The sequence below is a fragment of the Camponotus vicinus genome, unplaced genomic scaffold (assembly GCF_025532165.1).
Source record: "Camponotus vicinus isolate PSW18456_S1 unplaced genomic scaffold, iyCamVici1.0 SCAF_2, whole genome shotgun sequence".
Classification (NCBI taxonomy): Eukaryota; Metazoa; Arthropoda; class Insecta; order Hymenoptera; family Formicidae; genus Camponotus; species Camponotus vicinus.
Window position 1 is genome coordinate 17,050,025 of NW_028141956.1, and position 21,440 is coordinate 17,071,464.

Sequence of the window (21,440 nt, forward strand, 5' to 3'; positions counted from 1 at the left end):
TATATATATATATATATATATATATATATATATATATATGGGAAATTCTTTTTTAAATCAGCCACCCCCCCTGCCCATTTCAATTTTGGGGAAAAAAATTTTTTTAGCACACGAAAAAATTTGTCAAGGAGTCTAGTTTTTGATGTCGTTAGGTGTTTTTAAAAAAAAAAAATTTCTAACCTCAAAAAAACTGTCTAAAGTGAGGCATCTCGCAAAAAATGCCATTTTTTAGTCAAAAATGATCGAAAAAATTATAATTCGTCAATAATTTTGTCCAAATTACTCATTAAAAGTATTTTGGGGGTCGCTGAACAAGAATCCGATGTCAGATTTCAAATTCAAGATGGCGGATCCAAGATGGCGGACAGTATTTTTCTTACTGTTGACCGATTTCTACTAAATTCTGTATGTAGGGGTTTTTGGGATCGCTGATTACGATTCCGAATTCGAATTTCAAATTCAAGATGTCTGATCCAAGATGGCGGACCTTAATTTCAAATTCCAGATTGCGGATCCAAAATGGTGGACAGATATTTTCTTATTATTGGCTGATTTCTACAAAATTTTGTAAACGGAAGTTTTTGAGGTCTCTGATAACGAATTTGAGTTCAGGTTCCAAATTCAAGATGGCGGATCCAAGACGGCGGACATTACTTTTTTAAAAACAGACATTTATGTCCACCATCTTGGATCCGCCATCTTGAATTTGAAATCTGAGCTCAAATTCGTTATCAGAGACCTCAAAAATTTCCGTTTACAAAATTTTGTAGAAATCAGCCAATAATAAGAAAATATCTGTCCACCATTTTGGATCCGCAATCTGGAATTTGAAATTAAGGTCCGCCATCTTGGATCAGACATCTTGAATTTGAAATTCGAATTCGGAATCGTAATCAGCGATCCCAAAAACCCCTACATACAGAATTTAGTAGAAATCGGTCAACAGTAAGAAAAATACTGTCCGCCATCTTGGATCCGCCATCTTGAATTTGAAATCTGACATCGGATTCTTGTTCAGCGACCCCCAAAATACTTTTAATGAGTAATTTGGTCAAAATTATTGACGAATTATAATTTTTTCGATCATTTTTGACTAAAAAATGGCATTTTTTTGCGAGATGCCTCACTTTAGACAGTTTTTTTGAGGTTAGAAAATTTTTTTTTTTAAAAACACCTAACGGCATCAAAAACTAGACTTCTTGACAAATTTTTTCGTGTGCTAAAAAAATTTTTTTCCCCAAAATTGAAATGGGCAGGGGGGGTGGCTGATTTAAAAAAGAATTCCCCATATATATATATATATATATATATATATATATATATATATATATCTTCTTTTACTTCATATTAAATATATTAATTTAATCAATTTATGTATTAATCTCGATAAAATAAAAAGCAATTTTGAGTTACTATAAATATAAAAAACTTAAATAATAATTTTTTATTATTATAATCTATTTACCTCAAACTTTTTAAGCCATATATATATTAAGTCATAATATTTATTCAAAAATTAATCAATATTTTACATAAAAAGTTTTTTTTCTTTTAGTGATTATTAAAGCGCAATTTTATATCCTGTCATTTAAGCAAAAATAAATGCATTGATTATATGTTTATTTAATTCGTTGCCATATTAAATACAGCAATTTTATCACATATAAATAAGTGAAAATGTTCTGTGCTTCTTCACTTCCGATTCTCACTGTTAATTACTCCCATCCTAGCTAAACGGAACTAATAAAATATTAAGCAAGCAATCAAATCTGGTTCAAGAGACTGGACTTTAATGTCGTCACAGATAATTTTTCACATACCTACAATTTTCTTAATAATTTTTAATCTCTTTAGAATTTATCTTTTACTCTTATTAGTATTAACAAAAGTTTCAAATTGAACAAGCACAAGTGCTGAACTGAACTTTAATTTGTATATCATACATATATTACAATTAAAAAAAATTGGGAATAAATAAAAAATACGATAATTATCAAAAATTCATGTTTTTGTCTACAATTATATAATACATTTTATGGATGCGAATCGAATCATACGCACATTTCCATTTTATCCATTTTCCTATTTTTCATAATCTCATTTTTATTGCAAAATGAAATTATAATTTTGCTATATCCAGGTTTCGCATACCGCAATTATAGAAAAACAATCTTGATGATTATTTACAATAATAAGAGAACACGATTGATGCAAAATAAACTTTCATATTTGCAGAAGATTAAACTCATCGAGATTATACCGGATTCAAATCCTGTTATTTCTCTGATTAGCATCTGAAATCGTTGTGAAAACTAGCTAAGTTTACTTTTGACGTTGCGAGTCGTCCTCGTTCTATCTCTGGTTTCGTTTGAGATCAGCTGTGTTGATGATCGTATGCAGGATGCAGTCCTGTTGGTTGATTTTGCGGCAGATTCTAGATCAGCGGTGCCATCCATCCGTGAAAATTTCACTGACGTTCTTCGCGGTCGTACATATACATACGGAGTTCGGGATTTTCGAAAGTTACTCGCCGTAAAGAGATACGCGCGCACCCGACCCATCTAATTGTTGATTCACTGCCAACGAGAGAAATCGATTCTCGATGTTGCCTATTAACGAAGAAATGCAATTATGCTGAGGATTATGCACGCAGTATCGATCACAATGCGCGTTTTCCCTTTTGCTTGCGCCTCGCAGAAGCGACAAAATTTGTACAATATACACAGAAAAAAATAAGTATCAAATCAAAACTTATATACTTAAACTAACGCGTTCATTGTTTCGTATATACGCAACAATTTATAATCTTCTTAGAAGAATTTAATAATTTTAAATTTCAACAATATTATAGTCTTATTTTAATATTGTAATTATCACCTCAAGAATATACAATTATTTAATTCTACTTTAAGAAAATTATAATCTTTGATTTAAAAATGTTATTTTCTATCTAACATTGTTTCCTTTCCATTCAAGAAAATTAAATCTTAATCATAAGAATATATTTTTCTTGATTGAACCATATAAAATGGCTTCATTCAAGTAAGCAATTATTCAAGCAATTATATTTTTCTTTAATTAACGCAATATAATCTTATTTCAAGATTTCCATGTTAAAACTAAATATATTTTCAAAACAAGAATGTCCTTTTTTTCTGTGTATTGCCATCACGATTATCTTCTAAGTAATATCTATCATTTTTACTATAACACGAATTTATAATTGATAAAATAATTAAATAAATATATTATCTTTAATAAGTGATAATTTATCTAGGAGCTTAATATATTAAAACTTTGATAATAATCAATAGTTTATAAAAAATATGCAGCGCTTATTACATCTTATTACAATTCTTATACTTTCAATAATATAAGGCCTGTAGTCATAAACAATTGATATAATGGAAATTAAGTAATCTAGAATTGAATGCATGACTGGTAGAATCTTATGCACAATGATGAAAATTCCGTGAGATGCAATAAACCATTTTTACCGGTGTTTCTACTATGCTAGGCTTTCTTTTCGACCGTGCCATGTTACCTCGTTACATTTACCTGGTTTACACTTGAGCGCTCTCATTCAGACTGCATGCAGTTAAACTTCGCCGTTCTTATAACTTCTCAAAAATCCTTTCCAAATTAACAAATTCCATTCGATTTATTTATATAATTTCAATAAAAATCCAATACAATTATATAACATGTCATATGTGTGTAAAATTACATGTGCGAAAATTGATAAAAATTTTGTTATTTTTATAAATAAATATAATCTACTTTAATCCATAAAATTAATATATAAATTAAATGTTTAATTTAATATGTATTATATATATATATATATATAATATGTATTATATATTATATATTATATATGTATTATATTATATTATTATATATTATATATGTATTATATATATATATATATATATATATATAATTTTTATTGTATTTTTATAGTTTATATTTTATAGTTTATATAATTTTATTATATTTTTATAGTTTATATTTTATATAATTTAATTCGCAAATACTACATATCAAGTTATTATATCAAATATTACATATTTTATATAATAAGTAGAACATTACAAAACGCGTACTATGCGTACATTTCAATCCTTCTACTAATGTATTACGAAGAAAAATCTATGCATAGGGTGTCTAATTTTAAATAACACAATATTTTCCGATAACCAAGCCTTCATCGAAAAATGTTTCAAAAGTTTTGTGATTTCAAAGGAAACAAAATCACTTGTTTTTCACTCTTACACAAGGCATGCAAAGTCGATACTCATTCATTTTCGCTTTTCCACGATGTTGATTAATTATCTCGATTCGCATTGTATGTTATACTTGCACTATCGAGCGGCTGTTATCACGAGGATTAAGTTTTTCTTTTTTTTCAATCATTTGTATTTTCTATTTTATTTATATTATGAAGATGTAACAATAATTTTCGAGTATTGATTTAACATGTCTTTTTTGAGAATGGATAATCAAGTTCTTTCATAAATAGTATCTTCCTGTGTGTTATATCGTTTCACGATTAATACTGTTTTTCTATTTTTCGCGTCAAGCTTTCTTATTTCTGTTCAAATTCCGGAACGTTCCAAGCATATTCCTTATTGAATTACTGTCATCGACCTCTCTCACAGAATAGAAACGTTTCCGCCGATCACGATAACACGATACAGCTATTTAGACAACCACTTCATTAATAATTGTAAAACATTTGATCTAATACGTGTGTTTGTTTTTGCATTTTAATTATAATAATAATTCTTTTGCATGTTATAAAATAAAAATGATAACAAATTATGTATACAAAAAAGACAAATATAAAAAACACATCTTATTTGTATAAAGTACATTTATATGAAATTTTTATATAAAATATATATATGTATATATATATATATGCATAATAAAATTTTTATTTACTTAAAGAAACATTATTTTCATTTTAACGTTTGATTAAATTTTAACGAAAAAGCTTAAATTTTAAATGCAAAATTACTCTTTCAAAAGAATATATTTCTACATTGAACATAAAGATTGAAACAATTTATAAATTTTCATATTTATTTAATTTCTAATCTTTCAACTTCTTCTTTTTTTCTCTATTTTTTATTTCTTTTCTATTTTCAAGTTCTATCGCTTGGAATTCCTACATCCAAAGTGCATTTCATATTGAATTACTCTCGTCGAAAACAGTCGTATCTTAAGTTTCCGTCATGTGTTTGCGACTTTCTCACTTTACGTGTCACTTCGTTTACCTCCTTTACGGCTCTTGAGAGCCTTGCGCTTCTTTTTCTCCTCGTGTTCTCTATTCTTTTTTCACCATATTCGCCTCGCAACACGTTTTCTAGCGTCGTTACATGGTTCGTCACTATCATGGTTTTTGCAATCGGCTAAAGATTAAAATCAGAGATACAAATTTAGCACATCGAAACGCAAGAGGTGAGACTCCGATTTATACGCCTCGTTGGTCACAATAAAATGCAATCGTTGCTTCTTATAATATCTCAGAGTATGTATTGTCTATAAAGTTAAAGAATTTTTGCCATGTCAAGATATTAAAAAACACAATATTGTAATATCAATATTTAAATAAACAAAATTATCAATTTATACAAAAATATGTTAACATATCATTATGTACAATAAAATACAATATATATATATATATATATATATATATATATATATATATATCTTTGTTTAAAAAAAAATTATTCTAATCATCTACATCAAAAGTTAATCAATCTAATACATTTCAAGATTTATGAATTTGACATTTCGCAAAGTAACTGATTGGTGCAATTCCTCCTTAAATATATTGTATGTTAATCTTTACTACTTCATAGAATAGCCTGTAGAGATAACATAGTTATTTCTAATATAGTGTCAGGTGTCAAATATATAGTGAAAGCTCAATACGTAAAGCAAAAACACGATTTTCACAGAACCGGTGTATTTCTCCTACATGTAAAATTTTTTTTTATAGCGGAGATTCAGCGTTAACTGCTTAGACTTTCTAACTAGCGACTTTTATATCTAACTTATAATTAGTAAAAATTAAACCCATAGGGAAATATTCTTGATGGATTTATGCGACGTCCTAGAATCAATACTATTACATATTTGCTCATCAATCATCTAATAAGGATATATCAGGTTACAATTTACATTTAATTATTGCAAATTCTTTTATAATTTGCCTAAGTAGATCCATATTTTTGCTCAAACTATATTTCAAAATTGAAGTAAATTTTTTTAGAAAAATTTTTTACAACGCTATTATTTATCTTGTTATATTTTAATTAAGTATCTTTAAAAAATAGAAAAATTAAGTTTTTATGAGTCTTTATATATGATATATTTATAATAAATTATTGTACTAGTAATATTACTTTATTAGTAATATAATTATTTTTTAATAATATTATTTTATTATTAATAATTTTGTAATTGTTAACACCACAAGTGTCAAGGATAAACATAGAAAAAGCATAATTATATAATGCTACTCACTTATATATTCTTCCTGTATGGAAGGGATTCTTTACCCTTGTTTTGCATTTTATGGCTCGAACACATATCAAGAAATTATTTTATATGATTTATGAACGTCTTTATATAACATTGTTTATACAGTTTCATCAATACCGGCAGTATCATCTTCGTGCATTCGTGCATTCGAAAACATGTATAAATCTTATGTGTCGACAATGTAATAATTTCATTGGATCTACTCAGGCAAATTATAAAAGAATTCGCAATAATTAAATGTAAATCGTAACCTGATTTGTTAGAATGATATTAATAGCTAAACGTTTTACGCGAGCTGAGCAATAATTCTCGTCGCGGTGCATCGATTATGAAAACTTGAAAGGCGAGGCATTATGCATATATATTTGACGCATTAACGGTAATCTATGTTTCACATTGATGTAACAATTAGAAATGCTGTATGTGAAGCGTATTTATTGTAATGTGAGATATGATTCTTCTCTTCTTTTTCACGGCGATCTTAGAACGTTCATTTTCGATTTTCATTTTTTTTTCGTCATACAATAACATAATTTGTACATTTAGCTACAACTGATTATTATCTTGCTTTATCAGCATTAATTTATATATTTACACTTGAAAATTCACACTGAGATTGACAATAGAGTATCTTTTCCTATATTGAATAAAATTGTCTTGTACTTGACATATATAATTTCTTTTTACAAAACCATTAATAATCATATATGTCATGAGAGATAGTATTTAATTTTTGACACAATTTTGATACTTTTTAATTTAATTATATTTTTATATATAAATTTTACTGAGTATAACTACAAAAATACTATTTTAAAAACACAAATTACTATAAAAATATTAACTTTGAACAGGCAGAATATCTTATACTGCAAAACATAACATAACAAGTCAATAATTTATTCAGCCAATAATTTCATTTAATAAATTCCATCGAAGTTGCAGTTTATTTATTTGCACGTTTAAAAAACTGTAATACCATGCTTTAGTATTATCCATTAATGACAATCCTATTGCTTGTCAATCTGTTTTCTGTTCTTACTTTCATTTAAAAATTTGAATTCTGTCTATAATTAAAATTTTTTTAAACGAGATTGCTAAATTTATTAATTAATCATTAATGTTTAATTAAAATCAAGTAAAAGTGGAACTGTGATAAATAAAACCTATTACACAGGCCTGAAAGGGCCAGTTACAAAAAGCAGAATAGATGAATTTGATAGATTTTTTAACGCTGAAAACGAATCTGATCGCAGAATTTTTCCAGCACGTCAAGTTTTGAGTAATTTATAGTTAAAGTTCAAAAATGGCTATTTCGGCCAATTTTATAAATTTATTACGAACGAACCTAATTTTTTGAAATATTTCTGCAAGTGGCATTGTATAATACTAGTCTTCACCTTTCAAATCTATTTTCGATTGTCGCTGCACGATTTTTTTTCACTGAGATATACAGGTATGAAGTTATAAGAAAATTTACGTTAAAGAAAGTTTATGTATAAGAATCAATATGGCAGAGCCTTGTCATATCCGCCATCTTGAAATTTTATCTGTCAGGTTCGATTATCGAAAAAGTTCTGTAAAAATATATCTAATACAGTTGTTACACATTTTGATGAATTTTTCTAAATTTCATGTCTTTTATTATAATTCTGTCCACCATATTGGATCCGCCATTTTTAATTTCAAAAAATAACAAACGGCGTCCAAAAATTTAGGTTTTTATCCAAATTTTGATTCGTGGTAAGATAGAGAAATGGCACGATTGATTTGGAATGATTTATTGGATCCCTATGCATGACCAGTCTTATAACTTGTATATCTCAGCGAAAAAAATCGTCCAGCGGCAATCGAAAGTGGATTTGAAAGGTGACGACTAGTACTATACAATGCCATTGGCATAGAAATATTTCAAAAAATTAGGTTCCTCCATAATAAATTCATGAAATTGGTTCAAATAGTTTTTGGACTATTTAATCACAAATTACTCAAAAACCTGATGTGCTGGAGAAGTTCTACGGCCAGATTCGTTTTCAACATCAAAAAACCTATCAGATTCATCTATTCTGCTTTTTATAACTAACAGAACCTAAAATTTCACAGGCTTGTGTTATTTTTGTGCTTGTGTTATTTTGTGTGTTATTTTGTAATTTTAATAATAATAATTACTACGAACTGTATATATAGCTGTTATCTTAAATACACTCATTAAGAAAAAAATCTCGGTATTAAAAATTAATTATAGATAATATAATTATATTAATAAGTTATAATATTTCTTAGAAATAAATAAAAAAATTTATTAGAAAATCGCTTTGAAATTGTAATTAATAGACAACTTGCTAGCATTGAATGTTATTGAACAAATATTGAAGAAATATAATAACAAATATATTAAGACTCACATAATAATTAGTAGTAATGTAGAATAGAGTTATTATCAAACACAAACTGTCATGCATTCTGTATAATAAAATCGTAATTCTTTGAAGCTACAGTATGTAAACGTTTCGTGGCATTCTGAGTTTCCATTACACCCGCATCGATGCGCAATCGTGCATTTTTCCACATGGTTTCCTCATTCCGTGGCTTATCCTGCTCGCCCTATCGTGTAATTAGAACACGGGAATCGCTATGCAATTGACGGCGTAATGTGCGGCTGATAGGCCGTTACGCCTGTCTCGTCCGGTAACAATATAAATTACTGGCACGCGTTAAACTTTTTACTGCCGCTAAAGAGAAGTATTGCGCTCATTAACAGCCAATTAACGTTTAACCCGGGGTTCAGGTGAAAGTGCCGGCGGTGAAAAAAAAGAAACTATCTATTATTCTTCTGATAGCTTCCGTTAGTTTGTACGTTCAATGGTTACGCCGTACTTTCCCAAAGTACAATCTATATTCTTAACGTTTGTCACGACTTAACAATTTGTTCTCCGTTTTTTCTTCCAGAAACTTTCTAATTAAATATGCTAAATTAAGGTAGAAAAATATTTAAAAAATACATTACTTATAAAAATACTGAATTTTCAAATATAAAAAAGTGATAATAATAGATACATAAAACTTATTGATTTAAGAATATATCTTTTAAATGTATAATATTTTTTTCATAATTTTTTATAATCTAAGATTATAATTACATATTTTTTCTTGCTTTAATATGCGCTTAATAATGTTCTCTGAAAGAGAAGATATTTCTATTGCTAATGATAATAAAACTATGAAGCTACAATGAGGACAATGACCAAGTTTCTTCCATCCTTCAATCAAACTTCGAAAAAAAAATATTAGTTCTTTAACTTCGCATTTTTTTACGTCTTATATTTGAGAAGATTGACTTTAATTTCACTATTATTATTCTTGATTAAAGAAAAATTTCTTCGTCATTTCAATGCAATCATGTATTGATCAAGGCAATTCCCATTTCGCGCGATATGTATATCCTTGAAGAAATTATTGGACTAAGATTGTATTATCATGTCCTATCACCATCTAATACAATTTATTTTTTAAGGATAAAACAGAAATTAATCTCACAAAAGAAATGCATAATCAAAATATTCAATATTTTATTTTATATAGTAAGTCTTTCAGTTTTGTATATCCTTTTTACAATTATTAGAAATTAATAGTCTAATATTCTCACAAAAAACTAAATAAATAGCACTAATCTTAAGTATCATTTCTTAGTTATTTTTAGTTTATTTATTAACGATTGTGCATTAAATTACTTACGTATTTTAATTTATCTAATCAAACTTACAATCAGTTTTGTTTCATTACTACTTAAAATTATTTTTTTCTAGATTTACGATCGAATAACTCTATAGTTCATACTATACTAATTTACTAATATACTAATATACTAATTTTGGATTATCTTAAATTTATGTGTGCAGAAAAGATACGTGCAACGATAATAAACGCAATTATATTTGCACGTTTATATAATTACGTTCTCGTAATTTAAACAAATAATTGGTAGCAAAGCAATATATAATTAATAATAATGTATTATATTATTTTCATTAATTCACTAATCGTACTTACATCTGATGTCAAATAATTATATCTTTATCTAAAATTAAATCCATTGTTTAAAATACATCAATTAAATTGAAATAATTAATTAGATTAGAAATAAATTATCTCAACATAAATTATGTATTTTTTTAAACATTAGAAAAATAATATATGCCAATTAGTATTGAATTTCAATGTCAAAGCATATCTCAATCGAAACTAACGGGTCTTTAGAGATTGTTAAAATTTCCAATGCCGCGTGCAATTTCGTTTTTTATTCAATTACAAAACTCCTCTAACCGCTCATATTCGTAACCATTATTACATCTTCTCATTAAAATAAAAACACATTGTTTCGACACATTATTGTAATCTGTTATCAGTCAAAGATCGAATCTTTCTTATAATATTTGCCTACAATATGATTGCGCATCTATATCTTCCAACTCGAAACGGCCGATAATTCTCATTTTTTTCTCAAAGTGTATACAAAGCACGTGCTTTGTTTCGACACGTATGTGCTCGTGTAACATTTAATGACTCTCTTTCTCTCTCTTTATGTTTTGAAATCTCATATTCTTTTAAATGCAAGAAAGAATTATATACACTGAGAAAAAAATCTGGTTGCATTAATTAGAATTCTGGTAGATTCAACCAGTATGTCTGTTGGAAAATGGACGAACCAGAATTCTTGTAGGAATTACCAGATGATTCTGATTAATTTCTTCCTGTTAAATTTACCAAATTTTCTGGTTAATAATACTAAACTCACCAGCACCAAGTCGTCTAAAATTTTTTCCATCTAATTTCAAAAGTCTGTTTAATATTCTGAATTCCAACAAGATTATTGGATAAATTCAATCCAGATTATTGAATAAATTATTTTAAATTCAGTTTGTTAGAAATTAAACTGATAAAACAGTGGTGCAAGAAGAGGATGCAGCTCAAACACACACAATCAGAGAGCTAACGCTCTCTTTCTGGCACTACTGCTCGTAAGAGAAAAAAAATATACCTTGGATTTAATGTTAATACTAGTTCTTTATATACATTTCATGGCAAATATTGAATAGACGAGTTAAGTTAAGAGTGGCTCGCCGCCTAACGGCAAGCAAAGAAGTTAATGTAACAAGATATTTTATAGATTCAACCAGAAAATATTAACCAGATCCTTATAGTAAAATCTATTAAACGTTCTCTATAAAAAATCAAGTCTTATCATGATAACTAGAAATTCTTGTTTGATTTAACCAAAATGCCTTCAATCATATACGTCTTGTTGGTACAATCAAACGATTTTTCTTAGTGTAGAATCATTACTATTTCATTAATTTATTCTCTGCAGAAACATCATGTAATTGATTTAATAATTTTTGCAGATAAAAATTTTTTTTTGATATTACAGACTATACCTTTTGTTTTTAATATTTCTAAATGCATGTAATTTCGAAATTTTTAAAATACTCTTCATACAGAGTTTCGAAAAGGACAAACCTCTAAAGATACTAAATAAAATTAATTAGGAAGTATATTTGATTTTGCAAAAAACTAGAAAGAAAATATATAAAAGATACAAGTCATAAGAGGAACAGATTAATTTTTAGCCCTGCATTGCATATAAACCGCTTTCTATAAGTTGTATCGGCAATCCGTCGGTTTCAATTGAGATGTCATAATGTTTTGACATATAATAGATACTAGCTGCTAAATCTTGTCTCTTTTTGATCTTTGAAAAAAAAACATACATAAATTATATCAAAATTTATATAAGAATTTATGTAAGAATATCTTGATACGTTATGCAAACATACATAATTTTAATCTCGAAATGATCCACTTAGTGCAAAAATTTACTGCTTTTATATTCAAGATCAATTTTATGGAATAAAAATTCAGCGGTATCTTTAATTGAAATATTTATATTACATTTATATTACATTCGATTTAGAAAAAATATATAGTTTTGCAATAACAATTGGAATATAAATAGAAAAACACATAAAATTTATAATACATTAATCTTGATTTTTCATTATTTAATATAATATAAAGTAATTTTTGTGTAGTTTTATAATCATAGAATTTTAAACTTTTTTGTAAAATTACACATAGTCGAATTTAACATTATACTCCGTTATTATTTTTGTATCATTGCAAAAATTGAATATTTATAAATATTTATAAGTATCATATAAACATAATTTTACATACATGGTTTAATTATTTATATATTTAATATTTAATGTGACACAGATTGTCTTAAAAAGCAGAAACATATGTCCATTATTCCATGTGTAAAATTGACGATGCGATGCTGTGAGAATAATAAAGAGAACAACGCCTCGAAACGCGGCGCGGTACATTGAGCAACCTAAAAAACAGCGCGTAGCGACGAATTTCACTTTCCAAGTTAATTAACCTTGAATGACGTATGAGATATTATCAATCTGCGTATAGTACTTTCATAAAAAAATTTATTTGAACATCGAACACAATTTCTTCCTTCCACGAAACAAAATCAGCGAATTTTTTACGTGTTTTATACACGCAAATTGAATATAAACGATCGCTTCTTCCCTCGTTATATTCGGCAATTAAAATCAACGGACATCTCTATAACTGAGATGCGAGATTCGCATTATGTATCCATAAATATTTTCGGCGATTTTCTGTTTTTTGCATGCGTTTTGCGCAGCCAATATAATACTATATAAGTTTGACGCTAAAACAAGTTGCTGTCCTTCGACAGAACAGAGTCATGCTACTTAAATTATGAAAACTATTAATTCTTTGTTCTGCACACTTCTATTATTATACCAAAATAATCAATCGTTCACCGTTAGCTATCGCTTTTAATATTGAGATCTTGAACAATCTTGATCAAGATCCTCCCTGAGTCGCGATGGCGATGTAATGTAATCTATATTATATGGTATTAAAACACTTATATAAAACAACCTGTTAAACACGTATCCATATCCCGTGCGTCTGGAGACGCTTTTCAACCTGAAAGCCACCCGATTCCGAGTAAAAAATCCGCTTATATCCGAGCAACTCGCCACATGCATTCAAGTAGTGATGGGTTCGATACTTTCGCCAATATAAGGAATAAAGTATATTATAAACTATGTGAATAGAATACATTCAATCTTCGTTAGAGAATCGAGTATTATACGTTTACGATAATTAATTCAATCATATGTAATAATTATTTTGATTAAATATAAAATAACTTTAATACTATAAAATTACAAACCAAATATATTTATATAAAGATATAAGTATCTCGTATTCATCAAACGACATGTAACTTGTAAATTGTATGGTACTTATTCCTTTCATATAATTAATTTTTTAAATATCTATATTTAAAATTAAAAAATATATTATTTATAAAGCTTAACTTTCCATGTACACATTTCTTTCAATTTATTCAAAATTATCCCTCTTGACACTTATTTTATATTTTTAATTTATAATTGATTTAAGTCCGTTTGTTTTTATTCACTAAATATTAACTATATAAAAAAAGAAATACTTAATAAAAGATTATATTATATAAATATATTTTGTTGATCAATTTATATTATATTTTTTGCAAATTGAATTGATATGTTTCAAAATTACAGGTCGATATTGAGTCCATCACTACATGCATTAATATGTGCGTATCGATTCGTTTTCAGACTACGCACGTTTGCAAACCGTTTTCACCTGACTTCCGCCGGAGGGGTCTTTGAAACTGTGTGATGTCGCGTGCTTATGAAACTTCCACTGGTTTCCTGTTACAGGACATATTTCTAATCTATTGAAGACAATCTTTCTATCAACTTCCTATTTTATTTTTTTAATCAAAATTTAAGTTGTATAATACATTATTCTCAAATATCTCACTATTTATCTTTAAAATCGTATATATATGTAATAGTAAGATATATGAGAATAATGTATTATACAACTTAAATTTTGATTAAAAAAATATATATATAATTATAAATACATATTTATATGTATAAAATAATTTATTAACATTTAGATTCAATAAAATTTGGAGAATAGATATCTGCAATAGATTTAATATTTATATGTAAAAAAAAATGTTGTATATTCCACTGTTTTTTCATTTAATTTTTTATTTATCAATTCGCACATTTTTCTGGAAGATCTTGCACACATGTTAATAAGAAGGTTAAAAGGGTTACATTTTCTTTAGGTAGATATATGTGAGATGTATGTAGGTTACGTTGGAAAGCAGCTGAAGTTGAACGTTGCGGTTTACGCGATTAAACCACAGTTTCTACGATGTTTTATTTTTTTCTCTTATTTTAGATATTTTTGTTCTTTGCCATTGTTATCGTATTATTATTTATACATCGTAGTTAAAAATATAGATACTTGCATATAAAATAATAACGATGCATATAAAGTAATAACATATTATCGTAAAGACCTTTCATTTCATAATTATTACAGATACAACCGTACGTTAACTTTTCATTCCATTCTAAGGTTATTATTCTTTTTCACCGTATTTTCTTAAATTATTTTTAACTTTATAGTTTTTATTCTTGTAATTTAAGAGAAAACATTCCCTTGCATAATTCTTTCCTTATAAATGATGTTTTTTTATAAATGATATGTTTTTATTTTCTGATACATATATTTTATTTTCTTCTTTCTTGCATTCTCTTGTTTTATTTTTCGTGATTCTCTTTTTTAAAATCTTCTTCTAACTCTTCCTTCACACTTCTAATCTTTATTCGGTTTCATATGTTTTTTTACTTTCACTAGATTTTATTCGCTCACATTTATAAAATTTTCACCCATTTTCTGCGCGGAAAACATGGTAATTCATAAAACGCTGCGTGGGTGGCATCTTTTCATTCTTTTGTTCTCACGATAGCACTCCTATTCGAAAGACGCGATTTTATATTCCACAGACAATCTTTACGCCCACCTTTTACCTTTTTCCTGCGGAAGAGATCTTAAACGTGCACGCATGTTTGCAGCATAAACTTTTCAAAGAAAAGTATGTTTAATTTCTAAACATTTCGATTTTATATTTTAAAACACTTATAATTTCATATTCTTAAGTCTTGTTTTATTTGCTAAAGAATAAAACATAGGAAGGTTTGAAAGCACGAGTAAGCCTCGAGTGTTGACTTATATGCAATGCTCCAGGATCAATTAACGTCAGCGTTGTTACTTTTCTCGCTTGGATGTCAATTTAAAGACCTATTTAGATCGTGCATTATGCAGTTCGGCTCCGGTAATTTGCGATAAATGCGACGTACAATGCGGCGTCGTAATTCAGCGAAAAAAGGAATTGCGATAGAAAGCCGCTGGAATCCGGAATTTCTATTCTAAGTCCATCCCATTTGGTAGAAACTTGCACGTACGTTTACTCAGTGACAGCAAAACGTGTGTCGTTGGTCCTTTTTATAACGCAACTACATATTACATGATTTTACACCAATTTGTCCATCTTTGTCTCTCTTTAGCATTATAATTATTAATTCTTAAATAATGAGGTAATTTTTGTTATGAATTTTACCGAACTTCTTATATTCTTTTCTCGAATTTACATATGCAAATACGCATAAATGTCTGTAGTGCATGATAAATATCTCAAAGAGACGTATTGAGATGGGCAATATTTAACATCATTAAAAATTAGTTAAAAAATAAATGAACAATTATAAATATACTCATGTGTAAGTTTTTAAGACAAACACCGTAGTATTTAAAAGAAATATGTGAAAAATGTTTATTTGAGAATTATTTTATAAAATAAGAGAAAAAGAGAACAAGATATCAAAATTATATATATAATATTCTACTAATTTATCAATATGATATAAGCATTATAAAAAAGTTTGCAAATTTTTCCGACATACAAAAGAAATCTACTATATCTTATATCTATCAAAATGTCCGAAATGATTTCAAAATAAGCGGGATATCGCAACGCAGCAACGAAACAGTGAATGTCAAAGTGTTTGACGGCAAAATGTTGTAAAACTCGATTCCTCGAAGTTTCACCAGTGGATGTAACAGAAAGAAAACGAGTTCTTTCTTCTTTTTTCTTTACCGTTATACTGGTTGGTCACGATTAACGACACTCATTAATAATTCAGCGCAATCCATTGCATCCTACGATCGCGACGAAGGCACGAATGTCTTCGAATTGAACAATAAAAGATATCCTTCTTGTATATTGAATGGAAGAAATAAACAATCATCCCTTGATAAATATCTCCGGAAATCAGTCTTGCCACTCACAAATAAAATATTCATATTTTCCTGGAAGAAATGTTTAAAAATGCTACATTAAGTTTAGTTTATCTTTGATATCATAATTATTTATACGATGTATATAACTCGATACTCTTAAGTATGGTAAGATGAGATAGAAAGTTGTAATACGATAGAGATTTATAACGCCGTGCGGTGATTGCAAAGTGGTGTTTTACAGTCGTAATTAGAACATATAATCTATCCGATTTATGTCCATAGGAAAAGCAATTTTGACATTATGTGATGTATAAACTGTGTAAAAGAAAGATATAAATAAAGACAATGTAAAAACAAATAATATAATCAATAATCTGGAAAATAATATATAATTATTAGTATTATTATATATAAGTAGATTGCAGATTTTTATATTTAGGTAGCGAGTTATTGTAACTAATATTATAACTAATAATTAACTTAATAATTCTAATTCAAACTGCATAAATAAATACAAATTCTCCACCCATCTTGTAGAAAAAAGTATTGGTATTTAAAAAAAAAACTCAACGAGAAAGAAGAGAGAGATAGTAAAATAAAATATTATTTGTCATAAATCGATAAAAAATGAGATGAGATTATAATGGCGAGACAAAATCAATCAAATGCTAAAAATTCCAGATAACTTAGTAGCAAAACGATTTACATTAATTTTCATTAATTTTTATCTAAAAACAAAGCATTATACACTATGTCAGAATCGCAGGCTCACATAGCTTTTTTCCTTCAATGTGAAACAATAAAATTTGATTGGATTCACTTGAGACTAAGAAAGTGAAAAGCAAAGAAATTTACCAATTTACTGATTCAATTACACAGTTATTTCTCAAAAGTTTCGCGCTTTCATAGTACGAACAGGTGAATTTTATAACATAACGTTACGAGGCACATAATGAAGTTATGATGGGATATATCCATTTTTTTGTATGTTCATTCAAACACACACAATATATATTATATATGTATATGTATTAGTAAAAGGCCCGCCCACGCCCGACGAAAACATCACGCGATTACTCGGCGATTTCAATGCCGCTGTTCGGCTAAGATTTATGTCGTTATGTCAAAAAAAAAAAAAAAATAAATACGTCGAGGTCGTCGGACGACGAAAGTGAGAGGACACGTAGCACCCGGAAGGACAGAACGAGTTCTTGATTCTGCAAAAGTCTTGACGATATATGCGTGTGCGTGTGCATGCATATGTATACGGTTACGCTAATTCCCATTGCAAAATTACTATTGTATTTGAATATATTGTTGCTGCATCTCACAAACTGATAGATTTTTTGCGAATGTCTGAAATTCTCATTTTACATGACAGTCTCACGTTAATTGATTCGTTATAAATAACACAGGCCCACAAAAAAAAAAAAGTGTCTGACCTCGGCATGCAAAGCATGTTTTCTTACGTATTTTTTTGCGCTGAATCCAAATCTGAAGTCAAAATGGGGGGTTCTCCGGGCCGATTTTAAGTAAATAGCTGTTTAAAGTAAAAAAATTCTGAAAATTAGTTTTAAACATCTAATCTATCATTTTTAAATAAACAATGTACCAAGACCATTTGAGTCTTATTACCCAGAAGACAAAAGGCCCACAGAGCGAGCATTTTGACCCAATAACTCAAAAAACCATAAACCCCAGCCAGGTCAGAGGCCTCAGTTCAAATCTAAACAGGCTATATAACACAATCATCATCAGATCTTACATAGAATGAGAGCCTCAGTTTAAATTTGAGCAAAAAATTGAATACAATATTTTTAAGAGCATAGACTTTCCACCTGTCAGAGGTTTGGAGGTTATGTGATTATAGCACACTTAGCAAGGATGGATCCAGACACCTGCCTTGGGTGGGAGGGGGCGTATCATATGTTATTGGTATGAAAAGGGTCTTCAAGCTAAAAAAAAAGGTCTCAACTAACACAAAAAGTTTCATTTTCATGATACATCCAGGAGCCTTGGGGGGGGGGGGGGCGATCACCCTCATTGCCCCCCTTTTCCCCTGGATCCGTGCTTGACACTTAGCTCAGGCTTCCGGTGTGCCTGGGCTTAGGAGTTATGTAATTATAATCAGCTCAAATTTAAACTGAGGCTCTCATTCTATGTAAGATCTGAGGATGATTGTGTTATATAGCCTGTTTAGATTTGAACTGAGGCCTCTGACCTGGCTGGGGTTTATGGTTTTTTGAGTTATTGGGTCAAAATGCTCGCTCTGTGGGCCTTTTGTCTTCTGGGTAATAAGACTCAAATGGTCTTGGTATATTGTTTATTTAAAAATGATAGATTAGGTGTTTAAAACTAATTTTCAGAATTTCTTTACTTTAAACAGCTATTTACTCAAAATCGGCCCGGAGAACCCCCCATTTTGACTTCAGATTTGGATTCAGCGCAAAAAAATACGTAAGAAAACATGCTTTGCATGCCGAGGTCAGACACTTTTTTTTTTTGTGGGCCTGTGTAATTATTTAATATAATTAAATAAATAGTTTTATTTTTTTATCTAAACTTATAGTAAAAAATTTTTTGAGAAAAGATTGATAAATTCTAAGTTAATTAGGCACAAAGGAAGTAATTAATGTTTAGCTAATGATGATAATCATTAGTTCCTATACTGTATATAAATATATAATTTTAAATAATATAAGTATAGAGTACATAATAATAATACTAATAATAATAATAATAATAATAATAATAATAATAATAATAATAATAATAATAATAATAATAATAATAATAATAATAATAATAATAATAATAATAATAATAATAATAATAATAATTTTCGAAATTCCATAAATTGTACAGTTAATTCCAATAAATCAAATTGAATAGAGACTACGAGTTAGCATAGATTAGAATCAATTATTTAAATAATCATGAAGCATTGTGATAACTACATTAAGACCAGCAAAAAATATTGTATTGACAATTTATATTATGTCGTCAACGACGAATTTAATCGACACTAATTAATAATACATATATTTGTCAATTTTAAATTTCTTGCTCAATCTCGATCAGAATCGATCGAATTCGACATCAGCGAAATAGCAACGAAAATATTGTCGATGATTTAAGTATAAATTATCGCAAACGTACATTTTATCATCAACTACAACAAAGGCTGTGCCCTAATAATAATACAAGCAACCGATCGCGATGTTTGACTTCGCATGTTTATCTTAAATCCGACATTCAAATCAAACTTTTTTCAGACCGGTTCCACAATGTCTCGCATAAATCCGCGCGTGATGTAATAATCGTCAAAAAAAAGATCAAAAAAAGATCAAACTCGAAGATGAAGCCGCGTGTGAAAGAAACGTGTTAACACAGGGCAACCTGTTGTAAATATTTCTCTGGCAGGAGAGCGATTTTAAATTGTCTCCTTTTCTCGATGATGCTCGTAAAATTGGAGCAAATTGTTCGGCCGATCTTTTTAGATCACTGATGGCATGGCGTAATCGAAATAAAAATCAGCCGAAGAATTCCTTTTTTGCATAACGCACGAATAATTTAGAAACTGCTATCTCTAATCAATTAAGTTTAATATAAATTAATTTACGTTGATTTATTTATAATTTGCAAATTATTAGCGATAATAATTTAACCCTTTTTTCAAGTTACATTACATAATTTTAAAGTTAGAAAAATAATATAATACGGTTATTATATGATTATTATATGACATATTATTTGTTCTTAGATTAAAAAAAAACCGAAAATATAAGTAAAAATAAAATAAAAATTATACAATCATATTTCAGATAAATATAAAAAATATTAATAATACTTTAATTTTTTTAGTAACATAAAAGACAATGTATAGCCTTATGTTTATTTATTTAAAAAATATTCTATTTTAAATAAAAAATTGTGTCTATGATTATTAGAAAAATCCAAATCTGACGATAAGTCAATTGAATAAATCAACGTGATAAAAAATTATACTCACCATATTAACTCCAATTATTCAAAACAACAAAGTCCGTAACTCGTAACACCGAGAGCAGAAAATCAATGAAAAATTCCTCGAACACTGTGTCTAATTGATGGAAAAACAATATGCGAACGAAGAGAAAACTCAACAGACAACGCGACAGAGTTATCAAAGTAAAAAAAGAAAAAAAAGAGTCTCTTCGTTACGGATCAATACGAATCAATAATCGAAAATCCGCCGCCGCATGATTGTGGAACTGTCACTGACAGCAGTTCGGGAAACACTGACTGGTGTGGCGAACGAACCTACTATCATTCTTTCTCTCTTTCTCTATCTTACTCTCTTTCATTTTCCCTCTCTCTAGCTATATCACTCCCCCTCCCTCCCTTCCTCTCTCTCTCTCTTTTTCTTTGCCTCCCTCTTCCTGAACGGGGTGCACCCTCTCCCTTTCTCGTATACGCTGCACATTTTCGCAGCATATTTCCAGACGACGATGTCTTCGTCGCCGCCACCATCGTCGTCGTCGTAGCCGTAACGGCAATTAAAGCCACCTTTCATTTTGCGTATAGTAAGTGACAGCGCACGCTATAGTTGAAATCGGTCGTGCAGGACGACGCGAAAGATCGGC

General features: G+C 28.6%; 1 protein-coding gene across 1 annotated transcript in view; it reads right to left on the bottom strand.

Moving 5' to 3' along the window:
• Cht7 (chitinase 7) overlaps positions 1–21,092 on the bottom strand; it is a 35,047-nt gene extending 13,955 nt beyond the window's left edge. The window contains exon 1 of the mRNA XM_083092643.1: positions 20,828–21,092. Within this exon, the coding sequence (XP_082948769.1) occupies positions 20,828–20,830 (3 nt within the window). The 5' untranslated portion in view covers positions 20,831–21,092. The remainder of the gene's footprint in view (positions 1–20,827) is intronic.
• Positions 21,093–21,440: the final 348 nt, after the last annotated feature.